General features: G+C 37.8%; 1 protein-coding gene across 4 annotated transcripts in view; it reads right to left on the reverse strand.

Moving 5' to 3' along the window:
- ASCC3 (activating signal cointegrator 1 complex subunit 3) overlaps window positions 1–22,404 on the reverse strand; it is a 279,639-nt gene that overhangs the window by 251,568 nt on the left and 5,667 nt on the right. For all 4 annotated transcript variants that reach the window (XM_084285192.1, XM_084285193.1, XM_084285194.1 and 1 more), the window contains exons 2-4: window positions 12,930–13,073; window positions 11,032–11,182; window positions 4,187–4,770 (exon numbers count right to left, since the gene is read on the reverse strand). In XM_084285192.1, coding sequence (XP_084141318.1) covers window positions 4,187–4,770; window positions 11,032–11,182; window positions 12,930–13,019 — 825 coding nt within the window. In that variant the 5' untranslated portion in view covers window positions 13,020–13,073. The remainder of the gene's footprint in view (window positions 1–4,186; window positions 4,771–11,031; window positions 11,183–12,929; window positions 13,074–22,404) is intronic.

Raw genomic sequence — 22,404 nt, forward strand, 5'->3', positions numbered from 1 at the left:
TGACACCAAGCTATGCGCGTGTGTCAATCTGCTCGAGGGTAGGAAAGCTCTGCAGGAGGATCTGGATAGGCTGCACCGATGGGCTGAGGTCAACTGCATGAAGTTCAACAAGGCCAAGTGCCGGGTCCTGCACCTGGGGCGCAATAACCCCAAGCAGAGCTACAGGCTGGGAGAGGAATGGTTGGAGAGCTGCCAGGCAGAGAAGGACCTGGGAGTGATGGTGGATAGTCAGCTGAATATGAGCCAGCAGTGTGCTCAGGTGGCCAAGAAGGCCAACAGCATCCTGGCTTGTATCAGAAACAGTGTGACCAGCAGGGCTAGGGAGGTGATCGTCCCCCTGTACTCGGCTCTGGTGAGGCCGCACCTTGAGTACTGTGTTCAGTTTTGGGCCCCTTGCTACAAGAAGGACACTGAGGTGCTTGAGCGGGTCCAGAGAAGGGCGACGAAGCTGGTGAGGGGTCTGGAGAACAAGTCCTACGAGGAGCGGCTGAGGGAGCTGGGCTTGTTCAGCCTGGAGAAAAGGAGGCTCAGGGGCGACCTTATTGCTCTCTACAGATACCTTAAAGGAGGCTGTAGCGAGGTGGGGGTTGGCCTGTTCTCCCACGTGCCTGGTGACAGGATGAGTGGGAATGGGCTAAAGTTGCACCAGGGGAGTTTTAGGTTAGATGTTAGGAAGAACTTCTTTACTGAGAGGGTTGTTGGACACTGGAACAGGCTGCCCAGGGAAGTGGTGGAGTCACCATCCCTGGAAGTCTTTAAAAGACGTTTAGACGTAGAGCTTAGGGATATGGTTTAGTGGGGATTGTTAGCGTTAGGTAGAGGTTGGACTTGATGATCTTGAGGTCTCTTCCAACCTAGAAATTCTGTGATTCTGTGATTCCTGACTTCAGGTTTACTTTGCTTTAAGGTGAACGCTTTTGACTCTTAAAAGAGAGCATCAGCACCTCCAAACTCCCCATCACCACATTTGGGTCTCTTACTGCAGTTTCACCACCTGAATGCTCTCAGGTGTTTGTGACAAGGCAGAAACCAACTCTCACTCTTTCCGCAGGAATGATAAAAATTATTCTTAGAAATTAAATGAAGAGGAACATTTATTTCCCCTGTAAGAGTTTGGTACAGTAGCTGAAGTACTTGCATATGCTGCCTTTTAATGCAAAGAGCCAGGCATACACACAAATATAAAGCAGACAAAAGAAGCCCAAGCAATAAAATTCGTGTCTTACTTTATAGGCAAACAATTGTACCCTATATACAGAGAAGTAAACATATGTCCTATTCACATAATAAACGAAAGACTATTTGCAATTTTCTTGTGTATTATAGTTCTGCTGTTTCCTGTCATAGCCCAGTGTTCTTCTAGTCATTTGTAGTGCATTTAACATTATTTTGTCTGGGAAACCTTGTAATCTAATACACTGAATGACATCAATGTTCCTTAATTTGATTTGGGCAAAGTTCCTTCCTTATCCTGAGATGAATAAATTGAACAATTTTTCATATTCTATGCAGTATAAACTAGATCTTTATTTTGATTCCACTGAGGCCTTCTTTCTCTAGTTATTTCATCTCCATACAATATTTCTCCCTGTTTTCTTACCATAAAGGGATAATGCACGTGTGCAGAGTAAAAAAAAAAAAAAGATATGTATTTCCAAAATAACATTCAGAGATATTTTGTAGATAAATTATGACAAGAGTTCACAGGAAAAAGAGAAACAGCCACTGAAAATAAGCAGTGTAACAACAGAGGCACCAAACTACTCAAGCTTCTTCCCAGTTAGCGTGGAAGGGGTCAGGGGCAAAATTGCTGAATCACTCTCAGATGACTCAAGTCTTCGTTCTGAAAGCATCCAATAGTAGAAACTGGCAACAAGAACTGAGGAGTATACTCAATACTAACTTTTAATTAAAAAAAAAAAAAAAGTGATGGTTATTAGGCTGAGCTCTACAGTTTTTTCATGAGCTCTTTCTTCCTGTTTTTAAATAATGGTCTATTACTGCATCATTACCATTTCATACTCATCAACAGAACATGACATACAAGGAGAAAAGCACACTCCAGGATCCGTCATTTAGTTTTACAAGACTGCATCCCCAATGAAAACCAAGTGTCCTAAATGCTTGTAGAGTGTTACAACTTCCATATTACTCCAAGCAGAAGAATCAATTTTCCTCTAATTAATAGTCACCAGTGATGTTTCAGATAAACAAGCTGTCCCAAAGGAAGCGTGGAATGTTCTTAAATATGAAAACAAAGAACAAGGTACTTCTTGTACTTCACCAATTCACCAATCACTTTAAATACAAGCTACACACTGATGGAAAAGGAAGATCATTCCAACTACTTGTAGAGTTAATTAAGTAGATATAAAACTAAATAACATACATTTGTATCTTTCCACACACTACAAAAAGCAGCATGTTACCCCTGCAATGATCTAAACATGCTCATACTCTTAATGTGATCTGGAATCTTAATAAACTTCGCTTAAGGATCAAATAAAATTTTATTTGACTCCTCAAGTTGACTGACTCAAGTCAGCTTGTGGCATCCCTGCCCATGTCAGGGAGTTGGAACCAGATGATCTTTAAGGTCCCTTCCAACCCAAGCTGTTCTATGATTTTATGCCTCCTTGATATTCTCACCACCAACACATTCTTTTCTTTTTTAGTGATAAACAGGCTATGTGGTATCTTCCTAAACAGAAGAATGGAAAACAAAAATGTTTTAAAATATGCAAGTATGTTTTACATATCTGGATTTTAATTTACAAATAGTTAGCCTTTCATATGAATAGCTCTTTATTCCTGGCTTATAAAGAAAAGAATTTTGTAGAACTTAGAGACTTCAGCATGTACGTGGCACCCCAATTAATATAAGATTTTCAGTATGCACAAACACATACTTGTTATACCATCTCATATGGCAAATGTATGACCTATTTCTAGAAATGGGTTATCTTCAGGTTTAAGAGCACCATCTGCTCATAATGCTGCCACCAGCAAAATTGATATAATAAAAACAAAACAAAAAACTCTAAGTGAAAGCAAAATCTAAAGCCCAGAAAAAACTTTCAAGCCATGACTGCTCTAACAGACAGCAAAACACAAATGCCATCTAGCTTTTAACAAAAGGTGAATTAGGCTTATGTCCCCTCACACACCACCTCCAAATCATGCAGTGAACAATGAATTAATGAGGTTGTTGCAAAGAAAGGCAACACGCTAACCATGCAGTGTTTGCACTCACAACAAAAAAAAATATCTTCAGGGTTCCAGAGAGGTATAGGTTGGGTGGGGGAGCAGAGATTACCAGAACAAGGAGAATTTTATTACTAAGTATTCTTAAAAAATCCAACACAAGATACAGATTTCAGCCTATTTTTCTCTCTCTAAAAAAGGCAAAGAAAAGGAGTTAAATCCCTGCTAAATAATCTTCAAAAACACACGTGTACATTGACAGAGAGTGCACATTTTTTTCATATTATCATAATCAAACTCTCATAAAGCCTCTAAGATAAAAAATTTGTCAGAAGTGATTAGCAAATTGCAGGATTTTTTTGCCACCCCCATTCAAACACAGTGCTCCATTCCCCTCCATTCACCTCCCCTTCACATTGCTTCAAAGCCTCTTTGCTAGTCTTTAATCATCTTCCCCTTTGTACCATTATATTTATCCACCAGCTTCAGCTTCTGAGCTACTCAAGTTTTCTCTGTCCTTCTTGTGATAAACCCTCCCCATTTCCTTATTAAAAAAAAAAAGTGACACAACAAAGTTTTAAAGTAGCACCACCTGCACAGTCCTCCAACGTTCCTTCCACTTCCTTTCCCTTCCAGTCACAGGAAGGCTCTGAAACCTGCCCAGTATAGTTACCTTTGGTGTGGCTTTGCAAGTTTCCACACTTCTGAATAGCTACTGTTTAAAAGGAAGTACAGAAAAGGTGAACAAATGGCTAAAAAATAATTTGTCTCTTATGGGGGAAAGATGGACTATTCACATGAAATCCATGCTGTATCTATCTTTTGGCCAGCAGGTTGAGATGATGCTGCCGTGCAATTTTCCTTAAGACAAAGAAAACATAGATAATACTTCAGTAAAGTATGTTAGCATAATCCAATATGAAATAGTTTGGATTTTGTGCAACATCCAAATACATACAGCATGGTTAATACTCTACCGTACCTCATTTTGAAGTTCATCACCACTTTTGGCAGAAGCAAGCATCTCATACAAAGTACAGCAGAGATCCTCTGTTGTTGGTCCTCCAGGGGTTGCCCCCTGAGATTCATTCAGGTACTTTCCAACTTCAGACCATAGAAAAGAATCATCTATTTTTTCCAAAGACTTGAGATCAGATTTCTCATCACAGTAATTCTTCAAGTGATCCAGCTGGTTATTCAGAAATTTCTTGTAATCTAAGCTTATAATTCTTTGTGCATCAGCCTCACCATTTACAGGCATCTCCTCAGAATGATCTAAATCATGCATGTCAAATGAAAACACTATATTTTTACCGAAGAGCACTCTGTTATCACCATTTTGCTCTTCAGCCATCTGTATGAGGGCTGTAAGCTGTTCTTCAGTGAAGTGAGAAGCAATCCGACATGTGGCATTACAAGCTGCAGTAGCAGATGATGATGGAAATGGCCCAAACATCTGCTTGATAGCCTTCGTCTCATCATGACCAACACATTCTTTCTTGTGAAATGTCTTAAAGAGAAAAACAGCTCCACTTTCAATTGCTTCTTGTCCATTTTCAGCTCCAACTGTTAATAAAAACAAAAACAAATGTACTTTATACACTTCAAACTAATTCTTTTTCATTGCCTGCAACATAACTGTATTCAATTTCTCACTGCGTCTCATCAACAAAGATATGAAATGAAGACCATAAGAAGTAGCAATTGTTGCAAGGTACTGAATTATAAAAGGTATACAATAATAAAGCATCTGTCTTCATTATCGTTCCACTCACTAGAAATTCATATTAAGGATTACCCATGCTTTCTTATTTTTACAAGTAAAAGGAAAAACATGCCTGAGGTCTTAAATTCACACTAGTATATTTATGAATGTTTTAAAGGTAACAAAACTCCACTTTATATCAGTGTTTATATGCTGCCTAATCTGAATATTCATAACAGACTAAACATAAAGAATTCAGCTGGGAATTACTATATTCCCGCTTTTGGTACTACTGAATGTATGCATTAGAAAAATTGCCCAAAGAAGTTATAACAAATAAATGCATGAATTTATATTTGTAGGCTACCTACAGAAAATCATGTTGTGCAAATCAACAACTATATGATTAGAGAAAAAAAAATGAATTTACTTCTTACACATTCTCAGAAGTACTTAATGAGAACACAAGCAAACACACCGTATGATGAACCAAAATGTCACTACTAAACAAAATGAAAAAAGTCATCATGCATAAAATAAACAAAGACAGCCAGCATACTTTTCTTTCTTTATTCTCCCTTCCCCGCTCCAATATACAAAAAAACATGCAACTTTTAGTAAGCCTTACAAATTCGTTCTAAAAAATCAGGCAGGTTACTGTAATATAATTTCTTAGAAGATTTCATGATTTTTTAAAAGCTTAAAAGCTTGAAAAGCTCAATGTGAAGGATTACAAACTTATATATTCTGTCTGTATCTCTTCAATTCTTCGGTTACATCAGGATTGATTGGTGGAACTCCAACAGAAAATGGTATGATTCAAGTGGTAACAGTGGTGATAACACCTCCAGTATGGCTAATTCAAAAGAACTGTTAAAGCAAACTACGAATTTTAAAAGAAACAGTATTATCTATTAAAAAAAAAAAAAATATATATATATGTCACTTTTGACACAATAAATGTGGCTATTTTCTTTTCAGTATTCAAAACTGTGATGTGCCTGCCTCTGTATACCTCTGCAATCCTGTTATGGTCCTATGCATTTCCTCTGCTATGGCCCTCCTTTCTGTCTGTAAATCTCATGAACTCAATTGGAAGATTATTAACTACTTTGACATGACTCGATTCAATGTAAGTTAGGCTCAACCCTAAACAAAAGCAATGTTTTTTTAGCCCCACATGGTAACAGGAAAAAAAAAAAAAGAAGAAATTCAGCATAAAGCAGATGGAACAAAGCTGAGTAACTAGAAACCTAACATATACATTCACTATTTCTTTTGAACTTCTCTGTGGTGAACTTTGAAAAGCTGAGAAGATGTTTCTTGCTGCATTTACATGATAAATATATGCCTAGATAATTACATATGGAAGATAAGCTACATAAAGATAAGTACACACACACACACACACAAGATATGCGTAAATACATCTCAACAGAAAAAAAAGGTGGTTCAGCATCTCAGCATTAACTACATAGGAATCAAAGGAAAAAGTCTGAAAATTTACAGACTTAAATTTGGCTGCACAAACCACACTTATATTCCTAATGTGCAAAAACATTGTTATTCAAAATGTTGTTAGTGTTGCAACAGAAGTAGACAGTATTAAACTAAAAGAGTGCTAATACTGAAAGATTCTAGAGAAGTCTCTTTAGTTTATTAGGTGCTAACTCTTAATTACCAGTGCCTTCTATTTGTGGAAACATCTCCAAGGAAAATATTCTCCCTCCCCTCCAAATATAATGAGCCAGCAAAGATGGCAAGGAATGCTACTCTCTCCTGTTCTGCCAATCACATCATTTCAGTAACTGACTTTTTCCCCATCAAGTAAATCAATATTACAGCATCCATAGCCTAGGCTGAGAATTTATTTCCTTTAAATTATGTTCAAATAGCATACATTACTTTTCCAATAGTACATTTCTGATGACGATGATGGGAACATTACTGTCCGCTCAGTCTGTGCCTCAGTCACCGTATTCTGTTCTTCTGGCTTGTGTCACCATAACTTTATGTATTTTTATTGAGAAGCATCCGAGTTGATGGTTTCTTTCTAATTAGGTCAAACTAAATAATCATGCATTTGTTTTCATTTGTTTTTTCCTTTCCACTCCATCACACAAAAAGTTACTGCTATTTCTTTAAAGTCTTTAAATTTGCTCTACCACACTGTACCCACCATTAAAGTTTGGAAAAAATAATGCTCTTGCCAAAAAATAATGTTCTTCCATCAAACTGGAAATAAAAAAAAATCATACAACAAATACTTGTTTCTGTCAAGAAAGACAGAAAAACACAGAAAATGTTAAGTCTGCCAAATTATTTTCATGAATAACACTGACAGCTGTGAAGGTCAGATATTCATTTTGCTTAGAAATTTTCTTCTACCATCAGACATTTTGTCCTACTCGCTATACTACCTATGGTTTTACCTTTTCTATTGCAAACTTTATGGTCATCATTAGGTATGTCAGCCCTAACTTAGCCAATATTTTTCCGTAGTACCTCTTTGATTAAATTATAACCAGTGGATATTTAAAACAACTGTGAAGATCTCCTCCCCCTATTCCAAATTGCTTGTTATAGATATAAATATTCAGATTAAAGGAAAATGACACTGCCAAATCTCTCTGCAGCTCTGATTTACACAGTTTGCTGTGCCTGATTGGTACTTGAACCAGATCCTTATTTAAACTTCAGTTTTCATCACCTGAGTCTCACATTTACGTACAAAGTGCATCCTGAAATGTTTTCCAGATGAGCAACATTTCTTCAAACATACACACTGGGTAGCAGATTACATTACTTACAAAAAAAATACCATAATATCTAAAACAAAGACAAATAAGTAAACTAATCATGTGATCATAGATTCATAGAACAGTTTGGGTTGAAAGTGATCTTAAAGACTACCCACTTTCAACCCCCCAAACACGGGCAGGGACACCTTCCACCAGACCACGTTGCTCAAAGCTCCATCCAGCCTGGCCTTGAACACCTCCAGGGACTGGGCATCCACAGCTCCTCTGGGCAACCTGTGCCAGGGCCTCACCACCCTCTAAGTAAAGAGTTTCTTTCTGATGTCTAATCTAAATTTACCCTCTTTCAGTTTAAAACCATTACCCCTAGTCCTACCACGACACTCTTTGATGAAGAGTTCCTCCGCAGCTTTCCTGTAGGCCTGCTTTAGGTACTGAAGGGTTACTATAAGCTCTCCTCAGAGCCTTCTGTTCTCCAGGCTGAACAAATCCAACTCCCTCAGCCTCTCTTCACAGGAGAGGTACTCCAGCACCTTGATCATCCTTGTGGCCCTCCTCTAGATTTGTTCTAGTAGGTCCATGTCCTTCTTGTGCTGGGGGTACCAGAGCTGAATGCAGTGCTCCACGTGGGGTCTCATGAGAGCAGAGCAGAATGGGAGAATCACCTCTCTCACCCCGCTGGCTATATTGCTTTTGATGTGGCCCAGGATATGGTTGGCTTTCTGGGCTGCAAGTGCATATTGCCAGCTCATGGCGAGCTTCTCGTAAGCCACATGTCAATCAATTTTGCTGGCTAAGTAAAAAAAGCCACTATAGAAGAGTTGTATGAGTCACCTGAAGGGAAATGCATTTGAAGTTCAGATTCACCAAGATAAAATATTTTGCATATAGTAACAAATTATGTTTCTATAATAGACTTCAAGGCTTTTATTCATATTTGTGACAATTTATAATGAAGTTATTTTTGTTGTTGGAAGCTGTCCTATTTCTGTCTGTCATCAAAAAAAAAAGTCAACCCTCAAGCTACAAGGATGATGTTAGGTTGAGTACATTTGTAGCAAAACAATAGGACAAGGGGTAGCAGTTTTAAACTGTAACAGGAAAGATTTAGATTAGATATAAGGAAGAAATTCTTCACTCAGGGAGTGGTGAGGCACTGGCACAGGTTGCCCAGAGAAGCTGTGAGTGCCCCAGGACCAGACTAGATGAGGCCCTGAGCAACCTGATCTAGTGGGAGGTGTCCCTGCCCATAGCAGAAGGTTGGAACTGGATTGTATTTAAGACACTTTCCAACTCTAACCATTCTATGATTCTGTGATTCTATGAAAACTGGAAACCAACTGGGAAAAACTAATTACAGATAAATTCTTTATTTGCGAGGTAAAAAGGGCAGAAAAATGGAGTGTGAAGAGATGAGAAAAGGGGAACAAAGCATTCTAAATCTTGTAATTTGAACTCTGCAGGGGTAATCGTTAGGCAGTCCTGCAACTGACCACCACAAGCTGAAGCAGAACAATGAGACAATGTGTTTGTCTGACCATATCACATTTCAAACCTGCTACCGTGGTAAGGAGGAGTAGGGGTTGAGGAATTGGCTACCTTTACATGCTAGCAAGGGGACATATGGGACAGATTGGTCAAGCACCCCATAAGACCATGTCAGTGTCTGTTTCCAGTCTGGTGATGCTGATATCTTCCTAACATGCTAATGTAATTCTAAAAACAAAACAAAACAAACAAACAAACAAACAAAAAAAAACCAACAACAACAAAAAAACACATCTGAATTGATCAATTCATGGAAGAGAAGTCAGCAAAAGAGAGCATCGCTTTAAAATGACATCAGTAGCATGCTATTAAAATGGAGTGCTGAGAAAAATCTAATTAGCCTTTATATATTCCTACATGTGTTGATCAGACATTTCTAGTCCATATGCACAAAACAATTTTTTGAAAAGAATTACATTAATAGCTATATTAGTGCTATAATCACAAGATTCTCCTTACCAACACAGCTGTGTCTGAAACCTGTATTTATTATCTCAGCACAGCAATAAAATTTCTTAAGAGCTAGTAAAAGAGCATGAACTGTGTCAACGTTCTCTAAAGGAAAAAAAAAGTTAAAAAGATAACATTAATTATCAATACAGATGGCATCTTTTCCATACTAACATTAAACATAAACAGTTGATGCAAACCAGGAAAAACTACATTTAGACTATGGAGCAGATGTACACCAAAGTGTCCCATGCATCCAACGTGACCTGATGTCTGATTTATTTATTTATTTTTGAGAATACTGTAGCTACCTCCCTAAACACATTTCATCCCAGGGAAGCCATCATCACCATAGCCAAAAAAAAATGGGCAAACACGCATTCAGGAGTTAGGGCACAGTGAAGCACAAATATTCTGCACAAACAGGAGCCAAAAGACTGAACTGGGAGCTTACTGCTACCCTTGGACTGCAGGAATCTAGTTGGACACCTAAAGGTAGGTATTTCATCGTTAATAAGTTACTTCTTCTCTGCCTAAGCCTCATTAGATTTTTTTTTTCTACCCCAAAGATGGCTCACACCATACCTTGCATGGCTTTCCCAAAAACCTTATGTATCACCAGTGTCAGCTGAAAGACATGCACCAAAAGAGAGGTACCCATGTTGAAGCAGAGGTGGCCCGTCCTAGAGGTGTCTCTAAAGATGGGCAGTCCTAGATAGATAGATAGTCTCTAAAGAAAGGCAGCCACATGCTTAACGACTGGCCTGAATTTTGCTACAAGCACAAGCATTACTGTTGTATTAACAAAAGCATTTTAAAAAAATTAAGTGTAAATTTGTAAAACTAACAGATCACCACGCTTATGACATGGAAAAAAAAGAACCACAAAGCAGATGAAGTTTAGAATACGTGCATCTTCAGATTAATTTAAAATTTGTTTGTCAGTGATTTGAGAGATACTTAAAATTTTTCTTCCAAAGACTCGCTAAAGCAAAAAACTCTTTCATCGCACCCAATTTTTCAGGATACCTATCCTGTGGAATTAAAACAGGTAACACCAAGATTGTCCTATCCTGCATGTACGGCCATGCCAAAAGAAGCTGTTGCTTTTGCTTATTTAAGGTGGATCACAAACCACACCACACAACAATGCTATCAAAAACATGCATATAAAAAATCATATTTTAAAATAAAACAGAAAACCACATTATGCATATAGTTGTCAGATTAACTGGAGCTTCAAAGATATATCAGAGCAAGACTAGAGTCAAGGTAGAACTGAAACTGCAACAGTACACAAGTATGCAAGCAGACAGCAGCTTAAAAAAAACACTATTGTTAGACAATTAGAGAAACAAAACCTACCTATTTGTTTTGCAGCTTGTAGTATAGTTTTTAAATCACCATTTACAGTTTGGTATTCTTTTTTGTCTAAATTGTCATCAACAAACTTTATTATCTTCTTCCAAGTAAGATCAGACTTCAACAATTGTTCGTGTAGTTTTAATCTTTTTGTCTGAAAATACAAAAGATTTGAGTATTTATTTTTTTTTATTATTACAAATTGGTATATGGAGGTTACCTTAAAAAAAATAGATAAACAAAGCTTTCCAATTGCATTCAGTGTTTTGTAACAATTGCAAAGAGCTTCTCTATTACCTGTTCTTTTATCTCTTTCCTGCAAGGAGGAAGATATACACAAATTACTTTACTGGCTCCAATGAAAACTCTCCAGAAAGCCAAACTCCTGAAAACTCTATAGAGATCTCACAGAACAGTTGAGGTTGGAAGGGACCTCTGGAGCTCATCTGCCACAAGCCGAAGCAGGGACACAGTGCATGTTGCCCATGACCACATCAAGGCAGCTTTTGAAGATCTCCAAGAAGGGGGACTCCACAACCTTTCTGGGCAATCTGTTACAGTTTTCCATTACTTGCACAGTGAATAAGTGCTTTCTGATGTTTTGAAAGAACTTCTTGTGTTTGTGCCCCATCTCTTATGCTGGCACTGGGCACCACTGAAAAGAACCTGGCTATGTCCTCTTTACATCCTCCCTTCAGCTAGACATGGCTAAGTCCCCCTTGATCCTTCTCTTCTCCAGGCTGAACAGTCCCAGCACTCTCAGCCTGTCCTCATGCTCAAGTCCCTTGACCATCTTGGTGGCCCTACATTGTATTCTCTTCACTATGTCCATGCACTGGGGGGTCCAGAACTGCACACAGCAATCCACCTCTCATGACCTGCTGGTGATACTTTGCCTAATGCAGCCAAGCTGCTTTGCCTTCTTAGCAGCTAGGTTGTGTTGGTGGTTCAAAGTCAACTTGATGTTCACTGGGACTCCCAGGTCCTTTTCTGGAAAGAAGACCTGCTTTCTAGCAGGTCTTCTTGCCCCCAGCATGTCTTGTTGCCTGAAGCTGTTCCTCCCCACATGCAGGACTTTGCACTTCTCTGTATTGAACTTCAGGAGATACTTGTCAGCCCACCTCTCCACCCAGAGGGATGGCTGCGCGTCTCTCTGGTGAGACAGCCACTCCCCCCACAGTTTTGTGTCATCCACAGATTTACTGAGCGTGCACTCTCTCCATCATCCAGATCATCAACGAAGATGTTAAACAGATGTATTGACTCCTGTGTGTACTCCTGTCATTACTGGCCTCCAACTAGACTTTGTACCACCAACTACTGCCCTCTGGGCCCAGCCATTCTGCCAGTTTTCAATCCTGTCTGCTCTCCCACCCATACTTCAACAGCTTCACTATTGCGATCTTATGGGTGACAGTGTCAAAGGCCTTACTGAAGTCCAGGAAGACAATATCCCCTGATCTCACCCATCGGGCTGGTGATTTCATTAAAGAAGCTTATCAGGTAGGCCAGGCATGACCTCACCTCCATGCTGACTACTCGTGAAGATTTTCTTGTCCTTCATGTACCTGGATATGGTTTCCAGGCCAAGCAGTTCCATCACCTTCCCAGAGACTGAGGTGAGGCTGACCAGCTTTTAGCTCCCTGGATCCTTTTTCTTGCTCTTCTTCAATATAAGAGTGACATTTACTTTCCTCCAGAAAACCCCCATTTTCAAATCCCTGGATTTCAAGTTCATTTCACATATTCCCACAATGCATATATTACTTCAATGCAATATTTTTTCAAAAATAAAAAGTACCTAAATTCAGCATCACTAACTTTATTCTAAACACCATGCAATTCTTACTATATACACTAATAATTTATAATTATACTTTGAAAAAGAAAGAAATATTTACCGTTAAGTCAGCTAATTCTTCATTGTAATCATCATGTTTAGTGACATTTGAAAAGGAGCGTAGAGCGCCTGTAAGACGAGGCAAGGCCATCTGTTACTCACTCAGTGATCCATAGAACAAGAAATTAAATCCCTGTTCAAGCACCTAGATGGGAACAAAAAGAAATAGCATGGCTTTGTTAATGCTACAAATACAATTTCACATCAGAAACTTGAAAAACCTTTTTAAGCAAACAAAACTTGGCTGGAACCATGACTAAAGAAGTAAAAAACCTCTCTCAAAAATGTTTACAAGCAAGATTCAAGAGAAGGGACATGACAGGCACAGACGCAAGGTGGTTACTCAGCATGTTCTACTCCCTATTCCCTAAAGTTATCAGCAATGAGGCACAGTGGCAATTATTCCTTTAACACTACCAACACTAGAGTACGGTAATGAAATATAGGTAATTGAACTTCAGCTCCAAGCAGTAGTAAGTGATTACCACCTATGTGAAGGCCTCCTCTGAACCAGAATGCACTGGTGGTTTTCAGGTCATTAACAGCCTCCAGCGCTGATGAAGGGACATAATTTTTGAGGACTGCTTAACAATTTTTTAAACAGAAAAACAAAGAAAATCAAGGGAAAAAAAAAAAAAGGATCATAATACATGTATCACTGAACAAGAGAAAAAGAAAAGAAGTGCCACCAGAAAACCGGGAAGAGAATGCCTCAGGATGTTTTCATCTCACAGGTAAGCACGCACACAGCACTGTACTCTACAGAACTACAGCCCACCTCTGCACATTCTTATTTCTTGCAAGAAACAGGCTTACAGCAAAACACAGCTGTTCTCCATCTCAACTTGCATTTGTTCCAAGCCTTTTACAGAAACTACTCTCAAAGTTCCTTCATTTTGAAAGGTGCCCATAGCTGAATAGTTTAATGAACTCTAATGCATAGCAAGAATTTCTGGTGGTAACAGAAAGATACAGATTTATATTATTCTTGAAACAATTAATGATACCATTACAAACCTAATGATCTGCAGCATTCTTAGCATGCCTGAAGACCATCAGCCATCCAGAAATTAAATAACTTTGAAAAAAAAAAAGAATTGCTAAAAAGATTTTTGAACGTTCACATACTGCACTCAACTCCCTGCTTTAATCCAATTATCTTTAACATTTTTCTTTATCTAATGACCCCATTTGTATTTTAGCTATCAACTTTGCAATACAGCACAAAAGCAAATCCAGACGCAGCGTTCCAGTCACAGACAGAGAAATGTCACTGACTTGTCATGCATCTTTGCTTTCTGACCTAACATTAAGTTGCTTTTTGTAAAAAGCTATCACAACAGCTGATATTCTGGAGACAGGTGCTATAATATGGAGCTACAGAATGTGAAAACGTAGCATTAAAATAAAACAACAGCCTTTTGAAGGGGACAGAGAGGATACATTTAAATTCAAGCCTAGAAGCAGACAGAGCCAAGCATTTATTTTTTATTTTTTATTTTTTTTAAAAAAAAGTCATTCAGTGGATATATGACATGTCACATCATGCCAGCATAGCTCCTAGTGAAAACACAGTCATCATTATAACTACAGCAGAGAACTAGTGTCCAAAATTCAAGGGAATCTAGTCCTACCCAACAAAAAAGGGAAATCACTCATACTGCTCCAACAACAGCATTGCCATTAGCTGCTAAAAATGACATATCGCCTATTTATTTTTACCTAAACACAAATACCTTTTTCTATAGAATTATGGTCCTTTACAATAAGAAAACTACAATTATATGATTGTACATTACTGAAATTACCCTTTTTGAAATAACATGCACAGTAATTTATGAAAGTCAGAATCCAGTTTAAAAAAAAAAAAGTTCACATTTCAGACTGATTTTCAAGAGATTTAAAACTTCTCCAGCAGGCCCGTTTGCTATGAAACCAATTTTTAAAGGAGTATTTCTTCCTCATTTATTAATTAATTAATACTTTCTGAAATAAAATACCTGGTACCTTAGAGGATGAGTGAGGGCATACCTCCCTGAGCACAGACTCAGACAGTCAAATATAGCCCAGAAGCCCCATAGTTGAGTCCACATTAATAAATTCTGCTTTATGCTCACCTACAATTTACATTTTCTTAAAAAAAATAAATAAAAATCATAGGTTAGCTGTTTTCACATAAAGCTTCCCGATAGATATACCTACCTTTATGCTGTATCAGCTACTCCTTGTCTTCCACAGCCATCTTAAGACTAACAAAATCCTCCTGATTTGACAGAAGTGAATATATTTGCCTACAGCTTGATCTGAAACATCTGTACTACCAAATGATCCTGCTGGGTTTGGAACAAGGACCTAAAAGGTAGCAGCAATTAAATCCTATTTGCCAGGGCCCATATATAGAGATGCAAGATGAACTACCATGCCCCTGTCTATTCCCTACAAAAAAGTCACCTTTTTATATGTTTGTAGAGTGACAAGTAATATGGGAATTCAACATTGAGACCAGTATAAACTTATGTGGTAAAAAATATTGGGTTTTGCTATCAAATAAGAGCTATTCAGACACATTCTGCCATTATTGTATTTTTTAAGAAAAAAGGAACAGAAGTTCAAAGATACCTAGTGCTATCTCAGATTTCCTCTCTCTTTTAAAACAAACTTATCTTTCCACTAAAGTTCTGTTTGTAAAGCAGAAAAAGCAATATCCACCTTTGCAAACCACTGCAAAGATGAGAGGCAATATCTTTTAAACTTTATTTTACTTCTTTTTAAAAGAAATGTGATTTTAACTTTTAAACTTTTTATGTGGAAAAATAAAAGATAAAAACAGATTACACTCAACTAAAAATGGAATTCAAGAAACCATTCAAATTTTATTGTTTGAAGATAAACCTAACAGTAAACATGGATCTCTGCAGGTGTTTTTTTTTGTTTTGTTTTGTTTTTCCCCATTAAATTAAAAAATCTAAAAACATTGTTATCAATATTACAGATCTAACTAATATTACTGGAGAAGTTTTCCAATTTATATTTTCACCATTTAAGTTTTACTACCACTCCTGGCCTTCCTATTTTTTTCTTTAAGCAAATAATGGAAGCATTTCAGTCTTCTCCACTGAAATGTTACAGTGATTATGGTCAAAGAGATTTAAACATTTGTTTTAATTCCAACACTCTTTAACAAAGCAAGCCAGCCTCCAGGTAGGGCTAAGAGAAGGGGACTGCTCAGATGCCATACTTTAATTACCAAGTTTAACAAAATCTTTGCTTATAAATGAGGGCATAACATAGCATTAAAAGAATTACAGGTAAAATCAGCAGTTAGGCTATCCTGAAGCACCAGCTGCTGTATCCTCAAGTAGCTTGTTATGTCTCTTAAAACCTCATAGCAGTCATTTTATTTAAACTATTTAAGGAATGTTAAGCCATTTTACCAAGTTTTTGCCTACACTGCCTATAAATTTAAATTATTAGCAAGTTCTTTGCTGTCTCTGTAAACTTTTCCATTTATAAAACCAGAAGTTGTTACTATTGGTTTCTAAACTAATCAAAGAACGCTATAAAGAAAAACGGAGGCTTCTTTTTTTGAAGAAAAAAGGCACCAGCAAATATTAACAGGTTTCTGTGGACCAAATAGTAGGTGAATGAAATGACATTTTCACTTTCACTTGTCAGAGTGGAATAATTTCAGATGAAAAGGAAGCTGAAAAGACAAAAGATAGTTGAAAAAAAAAAAAGATTTTAAAATAATGAGGACATTTGTATTATATTCACTTCACTTAAACTTCTTATCCAAGCATGTTTGATGTAAACAGTGCAAATACAGCACCTAGCAATAAAGCTGATAGCTATGGAAAATGATCGTTTAATGGGATCTAGGAAATTAATCGTAAACGGCAGGACAATGCAAAATACTACAGCAGTAATATTTTCCAATTTTTTATTTTGCACCTACAGAAGCTGTGCTATATCATGTATTAAAAATTGTATACTTTCAGACATCTAGTTTTCTATAGAAGGAACAAATATCATAATGGAATTCTTTAAAGTTGTTTGGATTGAACATTGCTGATCTCCACTCAAGACCTGGTCAGTCTTTGAAAGGGAAACGTCAAGACTAAGGGATATGTACTCAGGAAGAAAGCGTGTCTGCTTGATACATGGCATTCATCTCAGTCAATGCTGGAATTGAAACAAATGCTTCAGCACATTGAAGAAGCAGAATTGTGCCTCCATATGCCATCCACTCCTCCCCTTCTCCCATTAAAAGGGCTTTCAGGTATGCACATTACTCCTTTCAGGATATCAAAAGGTGTTCTCTTATAACACTTTACTTCAAAACATTAGTGAAACAGATCTGGAAGGGTGAAGTGACCTTATATTATATAAAGGGAGAGAATAGATACATCTACACACCAAAAAATCCTTCAATACTCCAAAGAGAAAAACAAAAACCAAAAAGTAATCATACCAGACAATGTTCTTGTGCAAATAAAGCTAGTGGCATTGCACAAGAAGCCTCTAAATGGAACATCGTAATTGCAACAGGTAAGAGTTTTAATATTCCATCTCTTCTAGAAAGATTTGTTAAACACTTTCTGTAAAAAAAACAAGCGAGTACCTTTATGCAACCAGACAAATTAACACAAAGAATTATCAATAGAATCAACTTCACTGTGCAATTATGTACATTTCATGTGCATAACAGAAAATTTTGCATGAACACAGACAACTGCCAGGAACCACTGGTTTCTAATACTGGCCCCTAAACATAACTGGAGGAATGTGGTGTTTTTATCCTGGTGGGCAGCTGAACTCTACCATAGCCCCTCTCTCATGCCCTGCTCCCGCAGGGGCTCTCCATGGGCTGCAGCCTCCTCCAGGCCACATCCACCTGCTCCACCGGGGGCTCCTCCACAGGCTGCAGTGTGGAGATCTGCTCCATGTGGGACCCATGGGCTGCAGGGGGACAGCCTGCTCCACCAGGGGCCTCTCCACAGGCCACAGGGGAACTTCTGCTCCATGCCTGGAGCTCCTCCTGCTCTCCTGCACTGCCCATCAGGTCTGCAGGGCTCCTTCTCTCACATTTTCTCACTTCTCTCTCCCAGCTACTGTCACACAGCAGTTTCCTGTCCCCGTGTCCCCTCTCCTCCCCCCACCCCAACTCACTCAGCTCTGGCCAGCAGCAGGTCCCTTTGGAGCAGTCTGGAGCTGGTTCTGATCTGACATGGACCAGCTGCTGGGCTTTGCTCACAGAGGCCACCCCTGCAGTCCCCCTCCTACCAAAACCTTGCCACATACCCCAAAAAAGGTACAAACCCTACACATACTCCCAAAGTCTGCCTACCTGTCTAGATTAATCTCAAATAATAATCAAACTGAACTCTGCTTCTAGGCAGGTCTGAGGCCAAGCTCCTAAGCAATTAGAAACAAGACTGGAAAGCAGAAACAGTCTTCAGCTCCATTACAGACAAAGTTTGACAAATTCTTTGTTAGAAGATCTACTGTTCTCATCTTGAATCCCCAACAAGCATCCTACTTATGAAACCATGAATCTGTACAGGGAAATTCTCATTTGGAATAGTGCCCCAAAGAGCTTTATGGGATACTCTGGGCTCGTACATATGTACTTCATTATTATTAGAGTACTTCACGTCTACTGCAGTTATGTTTACAACACACATAAGAGATGACACTACAATGCTTACAGAGAAGTACCACGCAAAGCTGCTTCTTTCAGAGCATATCTAACAACATTCTTCTGTGTGAAACCACCTAGGTGTGAAAAGGTTTTTGAAAATCTGTGCCTGAATCATACTGGAAGATTCAAGCTTCACTTATGACAGGAACCTGGATGAGATTTAGTCCCTGAGCATAGTACCTACTGGCATTTGAGACCCTTTGCAATACCTAAGATACCTGCATGGCCAGTTAATACGATGCATGACTTGGGAAGTGTCTATGCCCTCACAAACAGGTGCAGGATATGAAATACTATGAGGTTTTAAAATCAGCAATAGGTGTGTATTTAAGCACCTGAATCACTTATCAGACTTGCAGACAATTAAACAAATGCCCAGAATACTGTATTATCTTCCAGTTCTAAAGAACTGGAAGTTTATTATCCACTCAATGCCATTATTATCCTTCATAATTAACTCTAATCTACTTCAAAATACATTTTCAATAGGCCTCAAGGTTGGAATTGAATGATTCTGAATCTGGAGCATCTCCCCCAGATGTTTCTGAAGGAAATACAGAGCTTTCCTTTTAAGAAAAGTACAGGTATTTTATTATTTTAGAAGGATCTCAGTACAGTAAAACAAAAGACCAAGCCAAGTACACTATTACTCAAGACCCTGACTGTACACTATTATTCAGGACAAAACGGAGAGGTGGTATGAGTACGATCGCTCTCTTACTGCACATTACCCTAAGCTGTAAGATTCCAAAAATAACCTTGAGAAAGCTCAGACTTCTTTCAGAAACTAAAATCAAAACAGTATTATGGGATGACCTAGAAAATAGTTTTTAAGTGGCATATAACCACCCACTAGTTGCCGTCAACTTTAAGAAAGCTATGTTCCTATGAAACAATAAACCAAACATCTAATGGAGGTGTCCTTGAAGCACTGACCTTCTTCCCAGTCCTAGAAACTGAGTGGCCTCACAGCTAACACGCCACTGCACAAAAATAAGAGAACCAGTATTAGTAGCCTTAGCACCCAGAAGCTGCAAACACACTACAGCACATATAGCCAGCCACGTTATTGCACATGTATGTTTGGTATCACACGTGATTTTGATAAACTGATCTTAAAAGACAAAAAAAATCTGCATATATGGACAAGTCCACATATATCAATGGTAAAACTCTTACAGTCTTGGAAGATATATTTCTGAGACTCAATTGACAAAAGTCACATTAACCATCGGAAAATGATTAATCATTGGACAATGCTTTTTGTTTCTAACTTTGACTGGAGGAGTTGTGTCACTGTTTGCACCACCAAAATCACAATGAACAAGTTGGTTAAATAACATTCTCTCTGGTGCTTTATGACATGGCTACTTTATACACTGCTGAATTCATCATCAAAAAAAAAAAAAGATGCCCAAGAATTGCACTGACTCACAGGTAAAGTGGCAGGTATCATTAGTTACATGAGAAACGGATCACAAAATTCGTGCTTTATTCATGGTATAAAATGAATTCTTTATTTTCACAGAAAGTCATTGGAAGTTTGTATCGCTTGGAAAGACAGGATGTCAATTTTGAATTAACTGTCTTAACATATATCAAGAGGCCTTGTCAAGGGCTTCTGTAGTAATTAGTTATGGTTAATAAAAATCATTGCACCTAGCAGGCAACTCATTGTACTAGTACAAGCACAGTACAACTGAAACCAAGATTCACATTTGATCTTTAAGAACAATTGTTCTATGAAAGCACCAAAGCAAGACTTCTCATTTACAGAGAATATTAAAACATTTTTGTGTCCAGTGATTTCTTCAATAAAACTGGTAATAATACAGGTAATGCTGGCACAATCTAGAGGGGAAAAAAAAAAAAAAAAAAAGTACTTAAAAACAAACTGTATAATTATTTTTCAAAACAGAAATATGCAGATTTTTAGACCACTTCAGAAAGAAGTTATAGATTCTACAGTACTGCTAAGTAATGTACAAGAAAACTAATTTCATTGTTGTGTACTAAAAATACAGAACTGACTCTCAACGGAAACAAGTTCTGGCCAACTTTGGCTATCACTAAATGAATAATTCCCAGAACTATCAGCTATAAATATGTTCATCCTATTTCCAGCACCTTTTGTGAGAGTCAGAATTTTCATCAATGATAGTAATGAAGAATACAGAAATATTTAGAAAATGATCCATTACATGTAAATAAAAATAACCAATTGCGCACACAAACGTATTAATTTCATTACAATGATGCAAGTAATATTGTGTAACTTGTTTGCTATAGTTAGCAACATTTGGATTTATTACATTCATTTATGTCTGTAACATTTTTCTTAAAAACAAAACAAAAAACACACACACAGAAAAAAATAAAAATACTTTCTCTACCATTCAGCACCCTGATTGAAACTTGTTACAGTTTTTGAGAAGAAGAAGAGGCAGAAAATTATGACAGAGTTTGAGTAAAACTCTCCTAGATAGCAACATCAGTAATCTTCCCCAGACAGTCGAGTATATTTGAGTAGGGCAACTTTTCTTATTAACATCAATGTAAATGGTCATCAGGACACAATGACTGCATACACATTTCATTACAAAGATACAGTAAATGCTTTCCTAATGATACACAGCAACTGAGAGCTGAAAGCTGTGCATTTTTCCCAGTTCACTTCCTTAACAACTGTTCTAATTTTGAATGTGCTCAGAAGACTACGTAAACATCACAGACCAGATAAGCATCCCTTGAACATTACTCACTGAGCTACTGCGTCTTAAATCCTGTTTCAATACCTCAAATATACCTATGTAAGTTTTCTCATGTTTGAGTAGATTTTAGCACTATACTACCCTCCATCTAATATTCCTCCTGAAGTCTCCATCAGCTTCTGTTACCAATGTATCCAACTGCCAAAGATATGCAGTTCCCAGCAATTTCTAATTTCCTGAAAAACGTCATGATTTAAGCATACACGGAATCCCATGCTTGTTAACAAACCTACCTGGGAATGAAACAAAAATCACGATAACTTTCCCCAGTCCAATTTGGAGGTCAGAAACATGGAAGTTTGCCTTTCCTATCAGGAAGACACTCACATTCAAAATGGAGCTTGCTGTTTGACATAATAAGGTCAAATACTGAAGCGAAGGGCAAGAGGCACACAGATTCTGAAAATCACCATATCGAGACAAGCTTTTCCAGTTGAGGAAGAGCTGAAAGCCTGGCCCAAACAACCTCAGCAATTAAGTCACCTTCAGGGGTGCCTCCCTCTTCAGATCTTCCTCCTCCTGTACAGCAGGAACACACTGCTGCCCTGGGAACAAAGTTTTAGGGAAACCCAAGGTTGTATCAAACATACCAGAAGCTGACCCAAGGAGGGATACCTGTTCATTTTTCATTTGGCTTAAATAAAAAATGATTATATTTATTTATCACATAAAGAACCCCATATTTAAATAATTTAATGTCTTTAAGTTGTAGAAAAAAAATGGCCAAAAATTTAGGCTAAAAATATATGAAAAAATGCAAGAAGCACCCTTTTAAGCATATCTATATAGCCTGAAAGCATGCATACTTCTTTATAAGGTAGGCTTTTACAATACATAAGTAAACATAAACATTCACCTATTGAGTAGGTACATATTGTAATTAAATAGTGTCAGAGAGAATCCATTGTCTTCCTTTGAGCACGCAAATACTAAGCGGGAACTTCAAACAGCACCTCAGCTATTTTATGACCAGAAAATGGTAGCTTCCTATTTGAAAATTTATT

The sequence above is a fragment of the Netta rufina genome (genome assembly GCF_964035555.1).
Source record: "Netta rufina genome assembly, chromosome: 3".
Classification (NCBI taxonomy): Eukaryota; Metazoa; Chordata; class Aves; order Anseriformes; family Anatidae; genus Netta; species Netta rufina.